This window comes from Drosophila suzukii, chromosome 2L, assembly GCF_043229965.1.
Source record: "Drosophila suzukii chromosome 2L, CBGP_Dsuzu_IsoJpt1.0, whole genome shotgun sequence".
Classification (NCBI taxonomy): Eukaryota; Metazoa; Arthropoda; class Insecta; order Diptera; family Drosophilidae; genus Drosophila; species Drosophila suzukii.
The window spans coordinates 19,300,076-19,325,217 of record NC_092080.1 but is presented as its reverse complement, the minus strand read 5'-3'; the positions used below and the strand labels follow the sequence as shown (position 1 = coordinate 19,325,217).

At 41.9% G+C, this 25,142-nt stretch overlaps 4 protein-coding genes across 4 annotated transcripts; 3 read left to right on the top strand and 1 right to left on the bottom strand.

Annotated features, from left to right (window-relative positions):
* The first annotated feature begins 327 nt into the window (after positions 1 to 327).
* On the top strand, positions 328 to 1,872 carry LOC108021234 (phenoloxidase-activating factor 2). The gene is made up of 2 exons (XM_017089843.4): positions 328 to 581; positions 981 to 1,872. The coding sequence occupies exons 1-2, from the start codon at positions 366 to 368 to the stop codon at positions 1,833 to 1,835; spliced, it is 1,071 nt and encodes a 356-aa protein (XP_016945332.3). The 5' UTR covers positions 328 to 365; the 3' UTR covers positions 1,836 to 1,872.
* Positions 1,873 to 5,941: 4,069 nt separating this feature from the next.
* LOC139353484 (uncharacterized) lies at positions 5,942 to 12,065 on the top strand. The gene is made up of 2 exons (XM_070997778.1): positions 5,942 to 6,881; positions 6,967 to 12,065. Exon 2 carries the CDS (start codon positions 7,178 to 7,180, stop codon positions 11,903 to 11,905), a length of 4,728 nt encoding a protein of 1,575 aa, XP_070853879.1. The 5' UTR covers positions 5,942 to 6,881; positions 6,967 to 7,177; the 3' UTR covers positions 11,906 to 12,065.
* Positions 12,066 to 14,482: 2,417 nt separating this feature from the next.
* On the top strand, positions 14,483 to 20,978 carry LOC108021538 (uncharacterized). The gene is made up of 8 exons (XM_070997774.1): positions 14,483 to 15,283; positions 16,096 to 16,215; positions 16,600 to 16,687; positions 16,836 to 17,245; positions 17,646 to 18,349; positions 18,597 to 18,767; positions 18,828 to 18,981; positions 19,312 to 20,978. Exons 1-8 carry the CDS (start codon positions 14,900 to 14,902, stop codon positions 19,852 to 19,854), a joined length of 2,574 nt encoding a protein of 857 aa, XP_070853875.1. The 5' UTR covers positions 14,483 to 14,899; the 3' UTR covers positions 19,855 to 20,978.
* A 1,165-nt stretch (positions 20,979 to 22,143) lies between these two features.
* On the bottom strand, positions 22,144 to 23,336 carry LOC108006361 (uncharacterized). The gene has a single exon (XM_017069885.4). It carries the CDS (start codon positions 23,300 to 23,302, stop codon positions 22,223 to 22,225), a length of 1,080 nt encoding a protein of 359 aa, XP_016925374.3. The 5' UTR covers positions 23,303 to 23,336; the 3' UTR covers positions 22,144 to 22,222.
* Between the last annotated feature and the right edge of the window lie 1,806 nt (positions 23,337 to 25,142).

Genomic DNA, 25,142 nt, shown 5'->3' with positions numbered 1-25,142 from the left:
AATCTTGGGTCGTTTTTGTATAAATTCCTTTTAATATGCTAGTTTAATGGAATTATATGGTAATGTATTGGAATTAAAAACGTTTGGTTACCATAAACATTACGTTGTAAACATTTAAAAATGTAACTCTGAACATTTTTCTTAGTGCATGGTCGCCTGAAGCATTTATTTGATTATTCCAGGTCCAGCCCCTTTTTCCCAGCGCTTTGCCGACTATTTTTAGCTCTTTAATGGATCGCAATCTATTTTTTACCCAATCAAATCGGGGTGTACGGCTTGAACTTCGGCGAGGCTATAAAAACCAGCGGTCGGCCAGTTGCGCAGTTCAAGTGCTCGGAAACTGTTCCGGGACGGAATTCGCGGATATGTGGTTTGTTTATATTGTGGTACTATATTTGCTGGGCTCCTTAAGACCCTCGATATCGGTATTCCAGAACTGTGCACCTGAAAAGCAATGTGTGCCGTACGAACAGTGCAACGAGGGTCTAACGGTGGACGGAAAATTCTACCCGGATCGCAGTCGGACTACTTTGGACGGGAACTGTCACTATATGGAAAAGTGCTGTAATATCCAAGATATAGTGAGTACAGTGTTGAACAAAAAGCAAAAGAAAAATTCTGAAATCGAATACTGCTTACTGATTCCCATAACAAAATCAATTCCGATTTTGTTTTGACTCTCTTTGTTTTATTTAATCCCTAAAGGATTATTTTTAACCAGTTAACGGTTGCAATGACAACCACATTCAATTATTATTTTAGTTGTAATTTAAGTCCGTCAAAAAAGCCATCCTTTTTATCGGAAAAAAATTGTTTATCCTTTAGTTGATAGTTTGCGGAAAACTTCATTCTCTTTACAAACCGTTTGTAACAAAAAATCTACCTTTGTTACGTTTTTTCAGTACAAGTTTTTCAAGCCCTTATTTTATAGATGAATTTAATTGAATTAATTAATTAAAATAATGCTTGGTTACCAATAGCTCTCGACACCAGGACTCCCTCAGGAGGCGGCCAACTGTCCATGTGGGGGTCGCCATGATCTCTGGTACTATCTCCGACCGCTGGGCTACAAGCAGCAGGAGGCCAAGTTCGGGGAGTTTCCCTGGCTGGTGGCGGTCTACGGGGCGGATACGTATCTCTGCAGTGGGGCACTCATCACTCCGCTGGCCGTGATAACCACAGCTCACTGTGTCCAGAATGTCCAGGAAGCCGGTAAGCTTCGCGTGGTGGCCGGGGAATGGGATGCTGCCGTGGAGCTGGAACCCCAGCCACACCAGGCGAGATCGGTGGTTGAGTCGCTGGTGCATCCCAACTACACGCAAATGCCGATGGCCAACAACATGGCGATCCTGCTGGTGGACAAGGATAAACCCTTTCAGCTGGCCCCCAATGTGCAGCCCATCTGCCTGCCGCCCCCACAAATGGCCTACAATTATAGTCAGTGCTATGTATCCGGTTGGCAGAGAGGCGACTTTGGGGCATCAGCGATCCTGCCCAAGCGATGGACCCTCTATGTTCTGCCCCCCGATCAGTGCAGGACCAAGTTGCGATTGTCATTTTTGGGGCGACGCCACGCCCACAACGACAGCCTGCTCTGCGCCGGCGGCGATAAGGGTGACTTCGTCTGCGGTGACGTGGACATGACCGGAGTGCCCTTGATGTGTCCGCTCTCCGGACACGATGACCGGTTCCACTTGGCCGGCCTCTTGACCAGGACAGCCCGCTGCGATGGCCCACAGTTCCTCGGTATTTACACGAACGTCAAGTTGTACCGACAGTGGATCGATCTGAAGCTGAGGGAACGCGATCTCGATATACGGCAGTACATGGTGTAAAGCAATCCCCGACAAATAAACAGTACATGTATGATGACTCGTCTTTGTTTTACTTTAGTTCTTATACAGAAAACTGATTTCACACTCAAAGTTAATTTTGTTAATATTTTCTAATCGAAATAACATGTTTAAATATTTTATAATAACAAACATTTTCAATATCTTGAAGGGCTAAGTAGAATTTGGTTCAGGTGTAAAATCAGTTTGTTAGTTTGGGTGCATACTTGGGCAATTATAGCAAATTAAAATTTTAGTTCTCTCAAGAATCTATTCCTTTTATGAATTTAATCCACTGGAGTCTTTTCTTAATCTCCTAAATTTGACTGCTCGAAATCAAAACGCATGAGCATAGCTCATTGAGCATATATTAATTAATTAAATTTTTAAAAAATTAGATTTTACAGTATTTTTCTACTGTCTATTTACTAAACTTATTGTTTACCATAAACCTATTTCGTATCGGTGGAAATCCAGGAATTGGCCTGACCACCTGGTGAATTCTCCAATCTGTAATTTCAAACCCTTCGCTGCACTTGCCTATAAAAGGCCCTGGAGAAGGCTTGTCAGTTTAGTTGTGTGGATGGCCACACACCTGGCTTGACCTCCCATGGGCTCCCCACTTCTTTTCCTGCTGATGGGCTTCTGGCTTCCACCAGCCAATGCAAAACTAATCTCCAGGGAAGGACCTTACGAGGATGACTTTGTGGCTGTGGACTTCGATGGCTGCACAAAGTGCGAGGAGAACTACAGGAACTTTGTGTTTGTCCTGAAAAATTCGGAGCTGACTGAAGAGGAGGCCGCATCCGCTTATCCATATGTGGCATTTATTATGTGGCTTCTTTTGGCTGCCCTGGTGATTGGCCAACGTTGGCGAATAAAAAATAAATAAGTTTAGGCGTCTTAATTAAGAACCTACCGGTTTTAGGTTCTCTATCCAAATCAACTTCTTTGGGTCTAATTTATCGCCTGGACAGAATCGCTGTTAATTAATAGCGCTTTGCGCCTGACTGACGGCTTGGGTCAGAACTGCCGTTTGTCCTTTTTGCAGATTCGGATTTTGGCAACTCGCGTTGAGTTATGGCTGGGCGATATGTGCCCGCTGTTTTGCATATCCTGGTCCACCCGCTGCCTTGGTGCCTAAATTGAAAATTGAAAAATTGCTTATTGCAAATTTGTTGCCCGCAATCGCACGGCCATACGACTCGGAAAAGCAGAAAGAAGAACCGAAATATCGTTACATGCTCTTTGCTCTTTTGAACTTCCGTTTGCCATTTTGGCGTAGTGCACGTGCCGGACAACGGACAACGGACACTGGACTTGAATGGCGGATGGAGGATGGAAGATGGAGGATGGAGGACGGAGGACGCAGGACTACGGAAGGGTCCTGTCCTGTCCACCCGCTGGCTGTTGCTGCTGCTCCTGCTCCTGCTGCCGTTTCCTGTGCGAGAATTTAGCAATATATTTTTCTTACTCCGTTTGACGTCCTTCGTATCTGGCCAACTGCAATAGCCAACAGCCAGCAGCAACCAGTGCTGCCAGCAACTATTTAAAAAATGGAGAAAAAAGGGAAATTATACCATTTAAATATATCTTAAAAATATTATAGTTGTTATTATTCTTGTTTTGATATATTTATTCTTGTGTTGATATATTTATTTGCGATTCTTCCAAAAACCAACTGTTCTATATTTTCAAATTGACATAAATATTTATTTTTTTAAATAATTTTTAGTGAGTAATTGTCATTCAGAGGGTCAAAAATATTAATATTACTTCAAGGTTTTGGGTAGTTTTTAAAAATATTTATTCACAATTTTAAGGTTAGGTTTAGGTCCCACTTATACACGTACATTTTTATTTATTTTCTCTTATTTAATATGAATTCGTTTTTATTTTTAATAATAGTGTTAAAAACTAAGAGTAGAATACTAATACTGTATAATTTGCTGAGATAATCTACACTACTAGTCAACTTTAAAGACCGAAAGTATGACATTTTTGGGATAAAATGGACAAATGGGCAGCACTGCATCCAACTGCAGTGGCATTGGCAATGGAAACGGCAATAGCCAAAGCGAACAGAACGTTAAAGGAAAATAGGAAACTTTTGCATATTTTGTACTTTATGCTTGAAATATTTATGATCTCATGCAATTTGTGGCTTACTGCTTGGTCTTGGCCATCGTCTGGGTGGTTTTGGTCCGGTCTGGTGTGCTTGGCTGGTTCCTCCGCCGGCCACGGGAACCACATCTAGCGACGTGTCTGCCAATCTGTGAAATATGCTGCTAATGCACTTATTGCCATCGTTCTATTGAATTTATGTCGGAATCGTCTCAGACTTGCGGTCTCTGCATTTGATGGTTTTCCCCTTCCCGTTCTCTAATTTAGGGTGAATTTTTGTGGCACTTCGCACGGCCCACGCCCCTGGCACTCAGCCTAATTGTGCTTCCGATTCAGATTCATCCTGAACTTAATGGGCTGGGCTAGTTGAGCCCTTGCACTCGACAATCGGTCAGCGCAATAATACTTACTTCAAAAACTAAAACTTTTAATGAGAGGTGGTGGCTCTAGATTGCGATTACTGCACATGCTTTATTCAAACTTGGATTCTATTTGATGTGTAAGGAAATATTTCTAGGAAATCCCAATAATCATACATAATTTATCATAAGGATAAAAGTCAATTGCTTGCATCTTCTCGATTTGGGTGGATGTAGTTCAGAGAATATTTAAATAGGTTTTTATCGAAATAAATTAAACAAATTTAATAAATTTGACCTGTATTTGAAATGCTTACAATCAAATAAACCATAAACAATCTAATGTTAATGAAAGTTAATAAGTCAAAATAAATTTTGTATTATTACAGGTGCTTCAAAAAATGCATTATAACTTTACTGGGAGAGCCCCGAACTTCTAAATTTGTTTCACATTTTCATATCCATCGATTAGTGTCCAAAATTGGACTATGCTGCAGGCTTTTGTGGTTTTGTGCCGACCACGAAAGTGCTTAATCAATTGAAAATTGGCCTTGGAAAGCGTTCAATGCTCTTGGTCTTTTATTGCTGCGGAAATTTGTGTAGAAAATTTTCAGCCACACACATTTTTCAAGCACACTCGTCTGCAGGAACAGGGCTGACAATCCGACATACACTGACCAGCCAACTTCCTCCGAACTCCGGCCGACAGCCCAACCAGGACAGGGATGGTTCTTTTCCTCCTATTATGGTCCTGCAACTGCATGCACTTCCGTTAAGGAAATTACCAAACAACCCGCGCATCCGGCAGATGTGCGCCCGCAGTGCTGCAAGCCATTTCCAGACATCATTGTCCTCATCCTCGTCCTCGTCCTCTGCCCAGGATAACGAGAGAGCATCAAAATGAAGTGAAATTAATAAAATGCCTGGAAGCATGCCACGTTGTCTTCTCCACGGATATACAACTTGGTGGTTGGATAAAAATCCATTGCTATTGCTAGTTGCTTGGGGCATAAAGCTGGGATTCTAGTTATCTACATAATATATTTAGCTCAGAAGATCTGAATCCGATCCAAAAATTAGTATAAACATTTCGCAGGTTATATTGTGATTTTTAAACAGAATATAGTTACAATAAATGGGAAATAATAAAGGCAATGTGTTTATTATTAAGTTAGATTGTTTTAAAATCAAACTCTCCCTTTAAATTTTAGTAAATACAAATAATATTTCTGATCTGAAGTCTTAAAACTAATTTAATAAATAACTAAATCATTTTCCTATCAATATCTGACATTTGATAAATCTGAAAAGATAATTGTAAATTTAGTGCGAGAAAGTTTAATTTCGATAAAGAGGTTTAAAAATGTACATTAAAGAGGAATCTTGAGGGATTTCCTTTTCATAAATGTATGTTCCGTAATCGCTGTTCGGAGCAGATCGCCTGCGCCTAGTCATGCGCGCATAGGTGTACGACGGCACCTGCATCGCTCTCTGCTTATCTTTCGCCTTCTTTCTTATACCCATAAAGCTGTCGCTTATCTATTCAGCAACTACTTTGTAAGCCTGCATATGTCTATATGAAGATCTTGGAGCCAAGCTTTTTACACATTCACAGTCCGTCTGCCGCTCCGAATAAACGCTATACACTTTAATATAACCTATTCGTGCGTTATTAATTATAAATATAAGGGTGGCATATTTGTTGTCTTCCCCACAAACATTTGGTGACCCCGACGTGATAGCAGTTTTAATCGGAGTCTGCAACTCGGTTTCGCGATTGTTTAATATAGTTTAAACAAACGCTTTGTTTCGCTGTCTTTATCGTGCATTCGGTCACAAACAGACAAACATACATACATATGTGCATATAAAAGTGCACAGCCGGCCGTTTGATTTTTTGTACATTTTGCGCTGTGAAAAAGCACCAAATTTGTGTTGTGCAAATAATTCTTAACAAAGTGAATCGCATTTAATCTTTGTTAATAGCGCATATTACATATATACATGTACATATAGCCATACATACATTCGTTTGCCAGTTACACAATCCGCTGTTGCTAGGCAGGCAATTTATCGGCAAGAACAACAACAACAAAGTTAAAGGTTCCGTTGCATCTCGGCGACGCTTGTTAACCTTCACGTTTTCGCGGTAAAGGGTATACGGTGTTTTGTGCCTCTAACGCGGTCGGACATTTTACTTTACTTCATTTTCATTTCATTTTTTTTCTTTTTCGTGATTGAAAAATGTCTGATACGGAAAACTCGGTTCGGGCTCAAAATGAATCCACAAGTGACGTCGACTACTACCGAGTCAAAGCCCAATCTATTTTGCGGCAAATGAGCTCGATGAAATGCTATTTAAACGCTGATGCGGTTAATCAGTTTGACGAATCTGATTTGCTGGCGCGAATGGAATGGATCAATTCCTTAAACCAGGCATTTGATTCTGCGCAGACATCGTTGGAAAGACTGGACTTTGCAGAGATCTCGAGCGACCATCGGATTGAATTTGCTGAAGTCTTCATGGATGTGAAGGCGAAACTAAGCCGAGGCTTGGCGGCTCATCGCAAGTCACAATTGCCGGCTTCAACCGCTGCAAATTCAACATCTATTGACATCACTAATAATGCGGATCTTTCTTTTCGATCTAGAAAGCCTCGGTTGCCAAATTTGGAAATTGTTCGTTTTCATGGATCCTACTCTGAGTGGCCGGATTTTCTTGCGACTTTCACTACGGTCATCGGAAATGATGATGAGCTAAGCGACATTGAAAAATTACAATATTTGCGTTCGAGTTTGGGCGGCGTGGCTCTGGAAACCATACGATCGCTCGAACCCTCGAATGCTAATTTTAAAAAGGCTATGAATTTGCTGGTTAATCGATTTGATAATAAAGTTTTACACTTTCAGGCACATGTTCAGGCAATATTCGGTTTAAAGGGTGTCGAGAAGGGATCTTCGAAGGGTCTTCGGGAGCTGAGCGATTGCATGAATTCGCATCTGCGAGCAATTCGAACCCTGGCCAATACGCAACGAATTTTGGATGGACTTTTAATTCACATCGTCACTCGGAAACTGGATCAGAGGACGCGGGAAAAATGGGAAGAGGATTTGTCAATCACTGAGCTGTCTACCTGGGATGCTATGGAGTCGTTTTTGGAAAAGAGGTGCAGGATGATGGAAAACTTGGATCAAGCCTTGGTAACTCAAACACCAGGCCAGCAGGTGGGAAAAAACTTGCACAAATATAACCAAAATACACTTATTGCATCTGCTACTAACTCAAATCATTTGACATGCTTATTTTGCGATGCACGGGATCATTATTTGCCAAAGTGTCCTCGATTTTTAAATTTGAGTCCGAATCTTCGATATAGAGAAGCAAAGAAGTTGCACCTTTGCCTCAACTGTTTGCGCAAGGGGCATAGTTTGCAGCAATGCAAGTCGACTCACTGCAAGTATTGTCGCATGAAGCATCATTCATTATTACACATGAACCATGACCCATCCGCAACATCAACCTCATTTTCATCTCCATCATGCGATCCATCCTCGAGCTCTCAGCCATTACCATCTACTTCATCAGCATTAGTATCATGTTCGCATACATCATCGCATCCTGATCATCATTTACCAAGCCCTCCACCCAAAGCCTTAAATATTTTGCCGATCGACTACGTGTTGCTTCCAACTGCTATTATCTACGTCAGAAATAGAATTGGAGCATTTATGCCTTGCCGAGCAATTTTAGATTCGGCCTCCCAGCTAAACTTCATAACCTCTCGCTTAGCCAGCCAACTAAACTTGAATCACAGAAGATCGCAAACGTCGATTTCTGGGATAGGAGAATCTTCCATGATCTCTGATAAGACTGTCGATATTCTTGTGCAATCACGGGATGCAAGCTATCGAGCGGCATTCACAGCGGTTGTGACTCACAGTATTACTGATTATCAACCCCATTTCAATATAAATGCAACATCGTGGAGGATACCGCAAAACATTTCACTCGCTGACCCTAATTTCAATCAATCACAACGAATTGACCTTTTACTCGGCGCTGGGTTGTTTTTCGAAATAATTTCTATGGGACAAATTCATTTGGATAGGGCTTTGCCAACTCTTCAGAACACCAAGCTTGGTTGGATAGTCTCTGGAGGGTTATCATCGAACATGCCAACTCATAAGTCGGTTTTACAAGCCAGCATCAAGGACCCAGCTGATTATTCCGATGACACACTTTCCGCCATTGTAAAGCGATTTTGGGAAATTGAGGACTTCACTTCGTCTAAGCCATCTTTATTGCCGGAAGACTTGCGATGTGAGCAACTTTTTACTGAAAATTGCATTCGACTTGGAAACGGCCAATACTCTGTTCGTCTCTTGACCACTTCCGGATTCGAATCTTTAGGTGATTCTTATTGCTTGGCTCGTCGTCGTTTCAAGAGTTTGGAAGCTAAATTAGATAGAAACCCAGCCCTGAAAGCTCAGTATTCAGCATTTTTGAGGGAGTATATCGACCTAGGTCACATGTCTCTTGTAACTAAGGAACCGCCAGAAACACAATTCTTTTTGCCCCATCATTGCGTACATAAGCAGGAAAGCACGAGTACGAAGCTTCGTGTCGTTTTTGATGGATCTGCTAAAACAACTTCTGGTAGCTCTCTGAACGACTTACTTCTGGCAGGACCAACAATTCAACAAAAAATCTTCAATATACTGCTTCGCTTTCGATTTTTTAAAGTTGCCCTTTGTGGAGATATCTGCAAGATGTACCGTTGCGTGCGTGTTTCGTACCCGGATGATTTCTTGCAGTGCATCGTTTGGAGAGAGAGCTCCAGGAAAGAATTAAGTGTTTTTAAATTGAACACGGTGACTTACGGAACCAAGCCAGCTGCCTTCTTGGCTATAAGGGCCATGCATCAACTCTCTTACGATGAGGAGGAATCATTTCCTATTGGAGCAAAAATTGTTCGTAGAGATTTCTATGTGGATGATTTAATATCTGGTGGGGACTCAGTTGAGGAGGTGAGAGAAATTCGTCGTCAGGTGAAGGAATTACTGTCGCGAGGCCACTTTCCAATTCGCAAATGGTGTTCGAATGAGTCAGCAGCCCTGAAGGGAGAGTCTGAATGCGACAAGGAGCAGTTAATCAAATTTCACGATGGATCGGATGTCGCCAAGGCATTGGGACTAGTCTGGGATCCATCTTCTGATCAGCTCCTATTTCATTTTTCTCAACTGCCAATCAATCAACGACCCACTAAGCGGGTTGCATTGTCGACGATTGCCAAATTCTATGATCCACTCGGTTTAATAACTCCTATTATCACAAAATCTAAGATTTTTCTGCAATCTCTATGGAGTGCGAACGTGGATTGGGATGATGCACTGCCAGAGCCCATTCTTTCGTCATGGGGGGAGTTGACCTCACAGTTATCGGTCGTACAGAACTTAAAATTCCCACGATTCGTACTGCAACCAAGGGCTTCCGTTGAGTTGCATGGATTCTGCGATGCTAGCATGTCAGCTTATGGAGCGTGTCTATACTTGCGATCGGAGACCAATGGAGAATCGAAAGTCCATCTGCTCTGTGCCAAGTCAAGGGTAGCTCCATTGAAGGCCTTAACAATTCCAAGATTAGAACTTTCCGCAGCGCTTTTATTGGCTGAGCTAATCGTAAACGCCAAGGAAGCCATAGATTTCGATTGCACCTTTCATTGCTGGTCGGACTCGTCCATTGTGTTGGCGTGGATTCGGCAACCTCCGAGGGAGTTTAACGTTTTCGTATCAAACAGAATCGCGAAAATTCAGGAGATGACGAAAGACATGTCTTGGCATCACGTTCCTACAAACTTGAACCCGGCAGACGTCGTATCGCGAGGATGTACCCCAAGAGAATTGTTGGAACATTCCCTTTGGGCTAACGGGCCTCCATTCCTTCTGCAAGGCTCGTCAAATTGGCCGTCCCTGCTAGACTCAGTAAAGGATCTTCCAGAGCGCCGTTCTGTGGCTCTAATTGGGGCCGTTTGCATAGACAGTTCATCAAACTGCAAATTCCTCAACTCTTTCGATAAGTTGCAGCGCGTATTTGCATACATTTATCGATTCATTTCAAATTGCAGAGCCAAATCTGCGCCGTTAAAAGGTCGACTTTCGGTGGAGGAGATCAACTCTGGAACTGTACTTCTTCTGAGGAGCATCCAACAGGTTAACTTGGCGAAGGAGTATGGAGCTCTTAGCCAGGGCAAGCCGTTTCCACAGAAAAGCAAGCTGGTTTCGCTTAGACCTATACTCGGCTCCGATGGGTTACTTCGCGTGGGTGGAAGGCTTCAGAACGCAAACTTGAACTACGACACGAGGCATCCGATACTGTTGCCCAAGGATCATCCAGTCACCAAGGCGATCATCGTTTATTATCATGAGAAATATTTGCATGGAGGATCGCAGGCGCTGCTTGCCGCATTACGGCAAAGGTACTGGCCGATTGGAGGCCGCAAGTTCGTCGCCAGCGTTATCAACAAATGCGTCCGATGTTTCCGAATGAAGCCTGTTACTTGGGAGCACGTCATGGGTAGCCTTCCAGCAAATAGAGTGCAGCCTAATCCAGCTTTTCATACCACAGGAGTGGACTATTGTGGGCCATTCTATCATAAAGCAGAGGCCAGAAATAAGGCACCCCACAAGTGCTATATCGCCGTCTTTGTCTGTTTTTCTACGAAGGCTGCTCATTTGGAAGTGGTCCAGGATCTCACGACGGATTCTTTCATCGCAGCGCTGAGGAGATTCATCAGCCTTAGAGGCAGTCCGCGTACCATTTGGAGCGACAATGCTACAAACTTTGTCGGTGCAAAGAGAGAGCTTGCCGAGCTGAAAGAGCTCTTTTTGAGCGAGCAGCACACAGCATCGATATCTTCCGTCTGTTTAGCTGATGGGATCGATTGGAAGTTCATCCCTCCGCGTGCCCCGCACTTCGGTGGTTTATGGGAGGCCGCTGTGAAGTCAGCTAAATTTCACTTCTACAGAGTCGTCGGTGCATCCATCTTAGCCATCGATGAATTAAGAACTCTTGCATATGAGATTTCTGCCATCCTTAACTCCCGTCCACTCTGTCCAATTTCAGAAAATGCTGAAAGCCTTGAGGTGCTAACACCGGCGCATTTCCTGAAGGGTTCCAGCTACACTAAGTTTCCTGAGCCTGGCATTACTCATCTCCGCGAAGACCGCCTCAGCAGATGGCAGCGGGTTACCCAGATGCAGCAACATTTCTGGAAAAGGTGGAGCAGCGAGTATTTGTCCCTACTTCAAGAGAGGAGCAAGTGGCGCGTCGAAACGTCTAACATCAAGGTTGGACGCATAGTTTTGCTTAAGGAGGACAACGTTCCACCCTTGAGATGGCAGCTTGGGTGCATCCAAGAAGTCATACCCGGCGGGGACGGAGTCATCAGAGTAGCTATGGTCCGTACAGCTACGGGTCTGATCAAGAGAGCCGTCGCCAAGCTAGCCGTTCTGCCCATCGATTCCGAGATAGATGGAACCTTACCTCTTCCAACGGGGGGAGTATGTTCGGAGCAGATCGCCTGCGCCTAGTCATGCGCGCATAGGTGTACGACGGCACCTGCATCGCTCTCTGCTTATCTTTCGCCTTCTTTCTTATACCCATAAAGCTGTCGCTTATCTATTCAGCAACTACTTTGTAAGCCTGCATATGTCTATATGAAGATCTTGGAGCCAAGCTTTTTACACATTCACAGTCCGTCTGCCGCTCCGAATAAACGCTATACACTTTAATATAACCTATTCGTGCGTTATTAATTATAAATATAAGGGTGGCATATTTGTTGTCTTCCCCACAAACAATCGCTTTATTAGTTTTCGGAACCATTGGTTGCCTCAGAACAGCCAAAACTGAGGTGAACCCATCCTTTTCGTTATTTTAATCATAATTTTAAGCACACCCGACCGCACACGGCATTCAAGGCGGTGGATAAGGTAAGTCCGCCACTCCTTATTGCGATTCCACCCTTTCCCCGGAATGTTACTTTGCAAACTCATCAAAGTTAAGTTGCCTATGCCTGGGCAATATCGGTGGGAGCTGAGATGGAGATGGAGATGGCCTGGCCTGGTAGTAACTTAAGCTGCCACAGCGGCACTTCGACGTGGAAGTTCCCAGTTCCCAGTTGCCAGCAAATATATGTAAGTGGGTTCTATCTGTATAAATGAAATATTTTCGGCAACCGGGGAGGGCAACGGATAAGCGGGGGAGTGTATCTCATAGATGCTGCTATAACTTGTCTCGAATTTGTGTTTGCCTTGCCGAATTTTCATTTCAATTTTCCTGCAGTTTTATTTAATCTCACTTGAGGTGCAGCAGCGGATGTTCCCGAGTGTTTACCATGAGTTGGGGTTTTCTTAGTGGTTCGTATTTATTGCCAAATACTTGCGCTCCTGTATTTCCATCTCTTTGTTTACTCTTGTTATTTGGCAACTTACACAATTACCTGTATGTCTTCATAATAACTGACCAACAATATACAGATATTTAATTTAGTATTTAATATTAGAGAAGAACTCAACTGGGGTGCATATCTCTTGTTCAACCAAGCTACTTGCATTTATTTACTTGCCTTTTCATTTCAATTCCATTTCAATTTTACCTTAATTAATTTGTCTACCTTTGGGTTGTTTTTCATATTTACCCTGCATTAACTTGAGCATACATTTATGTTTGTTTTCCTGGAAGAGCATTTGGCTTGTTCATCCCAAGACTTGAAGCTCCGTTCGAATTCGAATGTATTTTCTAAGTTAGATCTGGCGATTGGTTTGTTATTGTTGAGCGTACTCAATGACAAAAGTTTAGCAAACAAAACTGTTTGCCCCAACCACTTGAGCACCTTTTTCTTTGCATATTTGTCTTGCAAACTCCACTGGGAACTGGCAGAAATGTTCACCCAAATAAAAGGTGGAGAGCAGAATGCCATGAATGAGAGTGAATACGTATAGATATGCATTTGGCCAAGCACACATCTGACTTCCACTTTTCTTTCTCCCACTTTTTGTCTGTTGCAATTTGTTCCCAATTGATTTCCAAACACTTGGAATTTATTGGTTTTCAAAAGTTTTCCAAATTTTATTGTTTCCGCTAATTTCTTTTGTCCAGACCAGGCAGAAAAGATATGGTATGTGGAATGGTCCGAAGACCCCTTTTGGCCGGAAAGTTTTCCCGGTAATGGTAGCCATTGAATTGAAGGACCTTTGTGGCCCCAGTGTGAATAAAGGTTTTTTTTGATTTTCTTGCCAATTTTGATTTACTTAAAGCCAGCTTTCACATATGGCTAAGACTTTATGAATTCCGCAAAGCCACTTGGGCAATATTTTGTTGGTTAAAAGCCTTTTTACAGTTAAAACGTTCAAAATAAATCTGCCTATGAACAAAATTAAAATTTTATTTTGATTAGGTTTTGATTCCCGGAATATATTTTAAGAATTTTAAAAATACTAAATAAAAATTCAAACATGCCATTTAAAAAGAAAACTTTACAGTAAACTTTGCTAAATTTTTTTTAAATTAAAAAATAAAAACCTTATGCGAACGCACGATAAGTCTTTTAATTAAAAAATTAAACATTTTCTTAAAGAATATGAAATATTATAAGACTTTTTTTTAAATATATATTTTACACTATATTATGATTCTTCAAGTCTACTCTTTAAAAAGTTTAAGATTATACAATTTTTTTTAAGATTTAAAACTATCAAAAGATCGTTATTAATATTTTATTTTAGTGCACAAGTATGTAACATTTTGTTTGGATATTTAATTCTGCGAATGTCTGGCAATGTTTCTCATCATCTGTTGGCGTTCAATGTCCTGTGCGCATGTCCTTCGCCTTGAGCGGCCCAGCTGTGCCGCATTGTTTTCCTGCTGTTGTCGACGCGAGTAAAATTTTTGTCCAACTGCCAAAAAAAACTTCAAAAATTGAATAACACATAATTTAAATTCGTACTAGAAACAAAATTGGACATAATCCGAGAGCTAGGCGATAAGTGATAAAGTGTATTGCCGAGTTAAATGCTTTGAAAAGGTGATAAAAGTGTGTGATTGAGGCACCTGCTTAAATGCACTATGTCAAAATAATTATTACAAACGCATCGCTTAAGGCCAAAGTCGGGTACAAATTATATAATCTGGATAATTTGAGGCATTTTTGTGGATTGAATCAGCTTTATACAAAATAATTGGCGACAAACTTCGCACAGATTTTATTGATTTTTCCTTTGTAATTGGCCAGCAAGGAAAAGTCTGCGGAGAGCGCACTCTCTGTCTGCTCACGGCTTTCCCATTTCCCTCTCCAAAAGTGCCGCTCTCATTTTGCCCCTTTGTTTTGCTCAGCTTGTTCGCAAATAAACAACCCAAGTTACCCCACACAAAATTCGCCGGAAAAATTATGTATTATCAGAAATGAAAAAAAATACGACTATAGACATGATAAGTTGCTCATGAGTGTTCGAAAAATAGCTGAATCATTGGAAAAATTATCGCCCTGAGAACAGAAACTAATCCCCCGCTCCCTGCACTCCAACATGCTGAATAGCCGGAGCCCCCCTCAGTACAAGCAGCATTCCCCGGGGGGCTCCGTCGGCTCCGTCGGTTCCGCCGGTTCCATCAGCTCCGTCAATTCCACCAGCTCCGCGGCCCAGCTGCTGGGTCACTACCAATCCGCCTACGGACAACAGGGCCAACACTCGCACGCCTGCTACCAGCACCAATTGCAGCAGCAACACCAGCAGCAGCAGAAGCATCAGCAATACCATCACCACCAGCATCATCACCACGGAGGACGCACCTCGCTCACCCCCACCATGAAGCGGGGCAAGAAGCAGTGGGGCACCAGGGAAAGATCCGGCATGAGTTTCCTCATCGTCATCACGTTCTTCGCCGTCTTCGGATTGATCATACTGACCGAGGTGAGTGTAGAAAGCAGTTCAAAATGTATTATGATGTAGACCACTTACTCGAAACCTTATATTAACCTTGACTTTTTTACAAGATCATATAATTTCGATATTTTAAACTGTTATTTTGTTCCTAAAATCATGTAGGTAATGCCCACAATTAATCTTTGATAGTTATAATGGTTTTACCATATATACATCGTTAAAATTATGTTATCGTATTAAAAACACGAAAGAACGTTACAGTCGAGGGCCCCGACTATTAAATACTCGTTACTCAGCTATAGGAAGTGCGAGGGAGATGGAGATATGCATGCAACAAATCGGCTGTTTCCGAGATGGCACACTTTGCTAGCTTATAACTTTTTAATTAAAGGTCCGATTTGAGTAATTTTTGGCATGCAGATGGGTAATGATAATCAGAACAAAATCCCATTAAAACTTTTACACGATATAAAAAAAGTTTTTTGCGTTATGGGCATGACACCCTGCTGAAATAAACTTGCGCTGCGCAAGAACCTCAAGAATCTGTAATAAATTTATTTTCCTAAATTTTATTTCTTTTAATCCCAAATCCGACTTATTTTAATTAATTTAACAATACAGTTTAGGAAAATAATCCAAGATATAATTAATTAATTGAGCTTAGCATTAAAAATCCAAAAGGTTAGATGGTATAAATATGAGATTCAAAGAAGCTTTAAATTGTACATTTTTATGTTTCAACTTAATTGAATTAAAAATGCAGTCGGCCCATTCTTAATGAGAGCCACTTGAAATTCAAATTGACCAAAGGCAACGTTTTTCCCATCTCGTTTTTGCAGGTCTTCATGATCGACGAGCGGACCCACAGCGGCATGCTGGCGATGCGGGCGGGCGGAGGAGGAGGTGCCAGTCTGGGCGGACGGATGGGCGACTCGATGCCGGATTATGATAATGTTAAGGTAAGTTGGCTATGCAAATCGCAGGCAGGGCCTAGGCAGCTTAGGGGACAACTCGTTAAGGTCCTTGGGAACGAAAAGATGTGCTTTTTGGTACGCTGGGCAGAACGATTTGAATACTTAAACAAAAATTTAACAATTTCATAAGCCTCAAGTAAAGACATTTACATAATAAGCCTAACGTACTTTACAAATATTTTAGGATCGAGTTCATTCACACTAAAAATACAAAAATTTAGAATAGTTGTTAATTTTAAATTGCACTAGACTTGCCCTTTTTTATGATATTGCAATATTTTTCAATTGATAATTTCTTTTTATACAATTTTTTAAAAACCTTTAAATGTTTTCCCATCACTATAAATATTCCATTGCATTTACTTGCAGGACGATTACGATCTATTGGATGCCAGCATTTTGAGTGATAATAAATTAGGATTTATACAGCTGCGTGACAATAAACTGAAAATTCAAGGTAAGAATCGAAGCAATCCCCGGCACACAATGAGCCATTTCGCCAATAATGCGAATCGAAAAAAGGCTGACTGACAAAGGGGATGGCTGCGATGACAATGGGACATTACGTATACGCCGCATGTCTCATGAATTTTCCAATTTCACAGAAGCCGCAGGCGCCGATGGCCAGCGCTTGGCAGGAATGCTCCTCAATGGCGGCGGGGGCGGTGGAGCGGGAGCGTTTGGTGTGAATGTACCGCTCATACCCTGGGGCCAGGTGCTGCCCGGCAAGGTGGAGGAGACGCTGCCCCACTTCCCATTTGGCACTCGGCCCACGGACGGCGCCTGGCAGGTTGTCAACGGCACCCGCTTCAAGTTCTTTGTCTACTCCGCCTACTTCGATCGGCGCGAAGGAGCGCGTCTGGTGCGAGTGGTGGGTGCCACCAAGACGAGGGGACCGGAGCGGGTCTGGTGCCGGTTCTGGTACGGACCGAGTGCTGCCAATGCCTCGGATGGGGGCTCCTCCTCCTCGACACGTGCCAAGTACTCCTCGGCCACTGTGATGGCCCGCGTCAAGGTGAGTCGGCTTAGCTTCACTTTTTCCCCATGTCCGCACATGTATTGCCTTGATTTCTTACCAAAGATAATTTTAAAAAAGCTTTGTCTGGCCGTAGTGCACTCAACTTGTTATAAAACACATTTTAAATTTATCAATAAGGAACAGCTTAAAATGGAAATTTTTTATTTTGATTTAGATTCTATTTTAGACAATTACTTGTATTTGTATAGGTATAGGCTCTAAGCCTTAAGCTAGGATGAGGTTACTTACATGTCTAATAATTTAAAATGGAATATTTTCTTATTCATCACATCGTCCGTAAGTAGCCTAGGTTTCTTGATTTTTATTAAAGAAATGCATTTTATATACTTTGTGTATTTACAAAATTTGATCTCCAAATGTATTTTCCGTATTTCAGATCATTCGCGAGAACTGGAATCTGAAATACAGCGCCTGTTTTATCCTGTGTCCGGTGCGAACTCCTCCTCTGGCCGTTCCCCATTTTGTGAGCGTGGTGTCCCGCCTGCGGGCTCCTCCGGGTAATCTACTGATCTTGCGCAACACCGACCAGGATGCGGATTTTGCGGCGAGTACGGCGCGCAATGCGAGTGCCAGGAAAGGATTACCAGTGGGTCGGCCTCCGCCGAGTGGCGATAACATACCCGATCGTATAGCCGTCTGCGTGAAACCCTTACATTTTAACTACGATCAAGCGCTATATCTGATGGAATACCTGGAGTTCTACGCCCTGCTGGGTGTCTCCCACTTCACCTTCTACAACCACACCTTGGGACCGCACGCCTCCTGCGTCCTGCAGAGCTATCAGCAGGGCCTGGTGCCCGGAAATCTCACCGCCCATGATCTGGAACCGCTGCTGCCAGCGGATGCGGCCAATAATGCCACGCCCCGTGTTCTTAGGACGCAGTACGAACGACCCACGGTCAGCATCCTGCCGTGGAACCTGCGCATGCGCAGCCAGAAGGAGATCCGCACCGAAGGACTCTTTGCGGCCTTAAACGACTGCCTCTACCGCACCATGTATCGCTACAAGTATCTGGCCCTGGTCGATCTGGACGAGTTCATTGTCCCCCGCTACTCGGACACGCTTAACGAACTCATAAGGTCAGTTTCAAGGATGTGTGGAGGATATGTTCATGATAGATCAAAAACATATTCTGTTGTTCCTAAAACAGATTAATTTTGATGTTTCACTTGTTTCGTCTTTATAAAATGACTTACCTTGGCGTTATATATATACAATGTAATTCAGTTCTTTGCATAAATCCCGATTATTCCTTATAATACACCTAACTAAAGATAATTCTGACGTTTTGAAGTTGAATAACAATATTAATATTTATTTTCGTAGATCTTTGAACCAGCGCTTTCGCAATCGCAACACTGGAGCCTATTCCTTCCAGAACGCCTTTTACTATCTGCAGTTTGCCGATGACAGTCTGGCCAGTTCGGGAATAGAGGGTGGCAATGACCAGCTGGCCAGTGTGCGGGCTTCTCTGGTCACCCAACGAAAGACCCGCAGGTGAGTGAACCTCTTTAAAAGAAGGAGGAAATCGGGATAATATATAATAACACTCCTCAGGCGCTATAAGCTGCATCCGCAGAAGCAGCGATCCAAGTACATCTGCAAGCCGGAGGCTGTTGTCGAGGCGGGCAATCACTTTGTGTGGGAATTCGCTCCGGGAAAAGGATCCCTCAACGTTCCGCCAAAGGAGGCCATTTTGCAACACTATCGGGTGAGTACTCAAAATAAAAATTAAATCGTTTTTAGAGAGCAGAAATTAGAGGACATTTTATATGCCTAAGATAGTCTTACGATTTTTTTAGTTCATTAAAGTTGTATTAATTTTGTAGAATCATAGGTACATAATAATTGATGTACAGATGGGATACTAAAAGATACACATTATAAACTACAAATGTAGGTCCTGGAAATATTTGGTTCCTCATAAACTAGATAGGTCCTTAAGAAAGAGTATTATATGTTTAAGTAAATCTGTTTAATTTGTATTTTTTTTGAAAATCTAAAATATTTTATTATTATTTTATTGTTATATTATAACTAGGTTTGTGAGTTCGGTGGCAACGACTGCATCAAGGCGCCCTCAATAGTGGATCGTACGACCACGAAGTATGTAAATCGCCTGGTCCAACGGGTGGATGCGGTCTATCGTCATCTGCGCCAGCGCTGCGACCTTCCTGCCCTGCCCCCGCTGCCCAAGACCATGGAGAAGCCCAAGGAAATGGCCAAAGAGAAGCCCAAGGAAGATGCCAAGGAGAAGCCCAAGTTGCTGCGAGAATCGAAAGCGAAGGACCCCCGACCCCTGGGTGTCACAACGAAGGAGAGCTTAATCAAAGGAATGGCTGTCACAGCTGCCCCAAAAACCAAATCAACAACGACGACGAAGGCAACAACGAAAAGAGTGACAACGAAGAAACAGCAGCAGCAGAAATCCCTCCCGGTCACCACGCCCATGATCACTACGGCAAGGACTTCAACAGCCCCCAAGCAATCGCATCCTTCGGCCAATGTGCGCAAGAAACGGAAACTGATCGTCTTCGAGATCAATGATTTCGGGATCCCCGTGGCCCGGGTGGAGTACCAATGAGATAGGGACTTGGCTGGCAACATTTAGACGGGGCTTTTGGTTCGTTTCTGTGCCAATTAGTTTGAGATTATATTTTGGTTGTGCTCCGCTGCGGTTAATCAGAATGCTCAACAATCGAACTGACCCTTACGATTTAAGTACACTTATTTGCTCACCCTAGAAGTAAAACGCCGCACTCATTTAAGTAAGCCCAAAGCAATACCACAAGATTCTAGCAATACGATCTCGAAGCAACGACATCAGCAAATACGAATACAGTATAGAGAACATATTTGTTTACACGTTATTACATCTAAAGTCCTTTGAATACTTTTTGAGTCCTAAAGAATATTTTCCAGTTATCTAAATTTTGATCTTATCATACAAAAACTTTATTTGAAATATTTTAGATTCAAACCAGAAGCAGGTTACAAAAAAAGGAAAACTTAAAAAAGGTCGATATTTGTTTTCCAACTGCACAAAAAATACTCAGACAATGCTAGATAGAAGCAACTAATAAAATTATAATCACTAATGACAGTTTAGTTTTTCTTCTTGATTTGGAAAATATTGTTTCCCAATTTTTGGTAATCCTAATGCAAAATTATTCCTAAGCAAAATTCAGAAAATTCCTAAAGCGAAATTCATATGTAATCTAAGCCATTGTTTCGTGTTGTAGATTAAGCAATAAAATATACAAAAAAGAAATTGAAGCAAAAGGCGTACAGATAGTGAATATGTAATAATACTTTTCCTGCGAACTGTTAGTGCAACATTACCATTTCGCAAGGCAAAAAATCCTCCGAGGTACTCGCTTAGACTCTGAATTAGCGGGCTATAAAGGGCTTAGGACATATCTGCTTGTCCCTAGACTCGATCTGGCAGCAAAAATCGAAAGTAATTAGTTAAGGCTTACCACAAAACTGAAACGAATTTTCAATGCTTCGAAATCTGTATACTTTTTGTTTGGCTTAGCGCGCAAAAGGTATAAAATAATTATAAAGTAAATCAAACATAACATTAACGAAATAAACAATGACGTAATAGTCGATCTATAGTAATTAAGTGGCAATTTCAGATGCTAAAGAGATCTATTAAATACAAGAAGTCAATAAAATTGCAATTAAGCAAACTAAGATAGAGAACTTGCCTTTCATTTTTCTGGGAGAGGTTCATTCAGTTCTCCGCATTCGCAAATTCAGTAAGGGGAAATCGTATGCATGTTATACGGGGCGTATGCGCTATAAATGGAATTCCTGTGGTAGAACATTTTCGTTGTCTTATGTTTGTTATACAGTGCGTATGCGCAATAAATGGAATCCCTGTGGTAGAACATTTTTGTTGTCTTATGTTTGTTATACAGGGCGTATTAGCAATAATTGGATTCTTATGGTAGAACAATTTCGTTCTTTATGTTTGTTATACAGGGCGTATGCGCTATAAATATGACATTTGGTGTAAAGTTTTTCTTGGATATACAAAAGCACAAAAGTTCAGACGTCCATTTATAGCACAAAAGTCTGTAAATGGCATACAACAAGATTCATATCTTTGCCAATTTTATTGTTATACAAAACAAACTTGTACGACACTTTTAAGGGGAATCCACAAAGTTCATTTGTAACTTACTTATGTAAATAGGGGAAGTATTTTGAGTGTAAGTTGGTATAACACTTATTTTCTCCGTCTCTCATCAGTAAAAAAAAGTCCGGATGATATTCATCTTTTTAAAAATATGTATTAAATAAAACTTTAGCGAACTTTAAAAACGAATGATTAACAGAAACAATGTTTCCATTAAGGCGTGACCGTTGTCTCATTATTATATTGAAATTGAATGCGAAAGCAACCGCAAAAAATGTGTCCTTTCATTGACGAAGTTAATTTCAGGTTGCAAGCTGACTCTTACCAATAAGTTTTTTGTTCGCTTGGATAGTAATAAAATACATATCACGGTAAGATGAAGCTTCAAAGTAATATTTTTCTGGGATATATATGTTTGTGGCTCACCCTTATATCCCTTAAAATGTAACTGGCCATGAAGTTTTTTGTTTGTTTGGATGGGTAAAATTTTTCATGTTAACATGAAGCTTTTTAAATAGATATTATATAATGTTATATCTTATAATGTTACCGATAAGTTGGCATATAGGTCAAGCACTTCCAATTTCATGTTTTTTTAAGAATTTTAACACAAAATGTAGAAGAGCCTTTTGAAGGGTCATTGGAACTTCAAAGGAATTGGCCAATTTAATTAGAGAGTTGCATAAATTTTTGCCCAGAAAATATAATCGATGACTATTTAGCATATTTTGTTGCATTAAATAAAATTTTATTGTGCCTCTTTTACCCCACACCTTAATAATAGAATACGATTTAGTGAATATTTCTACGAGGAGTCGTCATCGTTGCTGGAGTCGTCGGTCGATGACTCCTCTGATCCGGAGTCATTCTCGGTGGTGGTCTCCTCTTCGGAGCTCGAGTCGTCATCGGTGGAATCGCGCTGCTCCAGATATTGCCTGATGATCTCGTCCAGCTTTCGCTCCACAATGGGCCTCTCCAGCGCGTGCTCGGCCAGAGTTTGGCCCACACAGCCGCTGGCATTCAGGCCGATGGCCAGCAGTCGGATGCCTCGGACCCTCAGGTTGAGCAGATCCTGGGGAGCTGAGTCGAGTCCTCGCAGGGCCTTATCGATGCCGTTGCGGCAGGAGCGGAAGTTGAGGTTGTTCTTCAGGCAGAGCTCCACTTGGGCGGTCAGGTTGCTGGTGGCATTCTGGTATTTGATAATGGTTTCTTGGACAACCTGCTCATAGGTGGCCTGTTGCACCTGCAACTCCTCCACGCAGCTGTGCAGATATCCGCCATATCGGTTGACCAGCTCGTCGAGGATCTCCTCGGCCTCCTCGTTGCCAACGCCATTGGTCTGCTCATCCACTCGCTGCAATTGAGCGGCGGCCCAGTTGCTCCACTTCTCCTGAATTACGGCGGAGTACTCCGTCTTCTTCTCGTCCAGACGATCGTTGAGGTTGTTAACGGCCACCTCCAGATCGGCGACTCCTGCATTTATGGTCTGCAATTTGGTCAGGGCGTCCTTGAGGGCCTGTCGCTGTAGGACATTCCTAACCCGGTTTATCTCGCTGAGGAGTCTAGAGATGCCTTCGTGCAGGGCGTAGGCGAAGTCCCTGATTCCGCCGGTGGCAGCTTGGTGCACGGCATCTGCGATTCTCTGGGCAAACGCCACCGTTTCATGGGAGTACTGCTCGGTGGAGTTCTTCAGGCTCTCGAGGAACTCCCCGGCTATGGCCGTTCCATTCTTACTGGCATCCACGATCCCACTGATGATATTCTGGCCGGTCTGGTTGAGTGAGCTCAAGAGTTCATCCAGCAGTTCCGGTTGCGGCGTGGCCACCACACAGCTGGCGCTGATGGCCAGGGCGAGCAGGAGCAGTGATGACTTGGTTGAATGCATCGTCGGTCCACTGATACCCTAATCATCTCTCTGCCCCGGGACTGCCTTTTATATATCTCGGATAGCTGCTTGGTGCTCGGGCAAATAGATCTGCCGACTAGTTCAGTATTTGGAGAGACCATTTTATTAAATTAGTTAATATTTAATCAGCCGCTTTTCGCTTGACGACACCCGCTGTCCACAATAGAAGAAAAGTGCATACTGGTTGCATAATTTTCAAAGAAAGCTATTTGCACAATTCTTGAGAGAAAACGTGTTACTTTATGTGGTTGAAATTATAGTAAATACATTATGATCGTATAACAAAGTCGCAGTCTCCACATTGAGGTACCAATATGATGAACAAAATATTGTCATCAAATGTTGCAAATGTAAGATTAGATTAAATTTAATAAAAAGAAGTTTGTTCTTTTAAAAAAACAAATTGTTCTCCAAGCAATGTTATTTTTTCAAAATTTCGTTTTAGGCATCGAAATATTTATTAACTGATATTATTTAAATAAATATTCAAGTACATGTTTCTTTTGTTATCAATGTTCTCAATATTATGACCAAATGTTTAGAAGAGAAAAGGTAAATTGAGTTTATATAACAACTTTTTAATAAGTATACACAAATGACTGGACTAACAGTTTAGTTGTTGATATTTACAATGTAAGTACCTCCAACTCATCTCGATTCAAGCACAATAAAAACATTTTCAACGTCAAAAATTTCCTTCCATTTTTAATAACATTTTCAACTCAAATGAGAACGTCAGAATTCTCTCTGTGTAGTAACAGTTCTTTATTAGTTATCTTTAATGAAATTGCTTTGATATATTACATAGAGAAGTACTATAATTTTCGGTCTCTGATTTTATGGACTTTAAATTTCAGTTAAAGTTTTATTTAGCGAAGAGAAATGTCCACTAGTTAAAATTTACATTAATTTACCTCAAATAATTGTTGAACTTTGGTTCTAAAGAAATATGGTAAAGGGGAATACTTAAAAGAGCAATGATAAAACAGAGCCTGCATATTTTCCTGTATTTAATTGCTTTAAAACACCTAATAGTTTTCTATTTAGCGCTGTCATATTTTTTGCAATCAAAGCTCGCTGGTTAAAAGGTGAAAATAAATCAAAAAAGTCAATTTCGAAAGCATTAAAATTAAAGTGCTCTTTATGCGGGCCTCACACGTACATTCCCATAATGCACACCCAAACAATCGCGTGGATTCCCTCCCCCGCATTTGCACAAGGACAAAGGTTAAACTTTGCTTTAATTTTGAAATTTATATGCCTGCAAAACAAAGGAGTGAGCATACCGTCAGCGGTATGTTTACGCTCAGGTTAAACCCCTTTTGTGGCGAACTTTATGCATAACTAACCGAAAAGGAAAGGGGCTCAGAGTGGGAGGATGAATGGGGCATTTTGGAGAGCTGGAATGGGGGGGCCCCAGGTATAATGATTGTCTTCAGCCTGCCTTTATTATGACTTTAATTGTTGCTTGACAAACGTTGACAAACACCGTCCTGAAATACTGGGAAGGTATGTGAGCAGACATGCAAAGATATGGAGATGGAATGTGGGGGTGGCGATGTGGCAATGTGGCGAGGCCTTGAGCGACATGCACTATGAACATTTTATTAGTCTGCTGTTAGTTTTGTTTAATTATGCTGTCATTAACTTTGTCGCACAGCCACACGCATAACTGCAAAACAAAAGCTTACATGTCTCAACGCAATTATTGCCGGAGTGGCCAACAAAGGGCTCCGCAGGACGAGTGGCCACCAGGAGGGGCAAGGACAATGGGTCCTGGCTGGGCGACACCCACAGTCTTCTGGCTTTTTCACCCTGC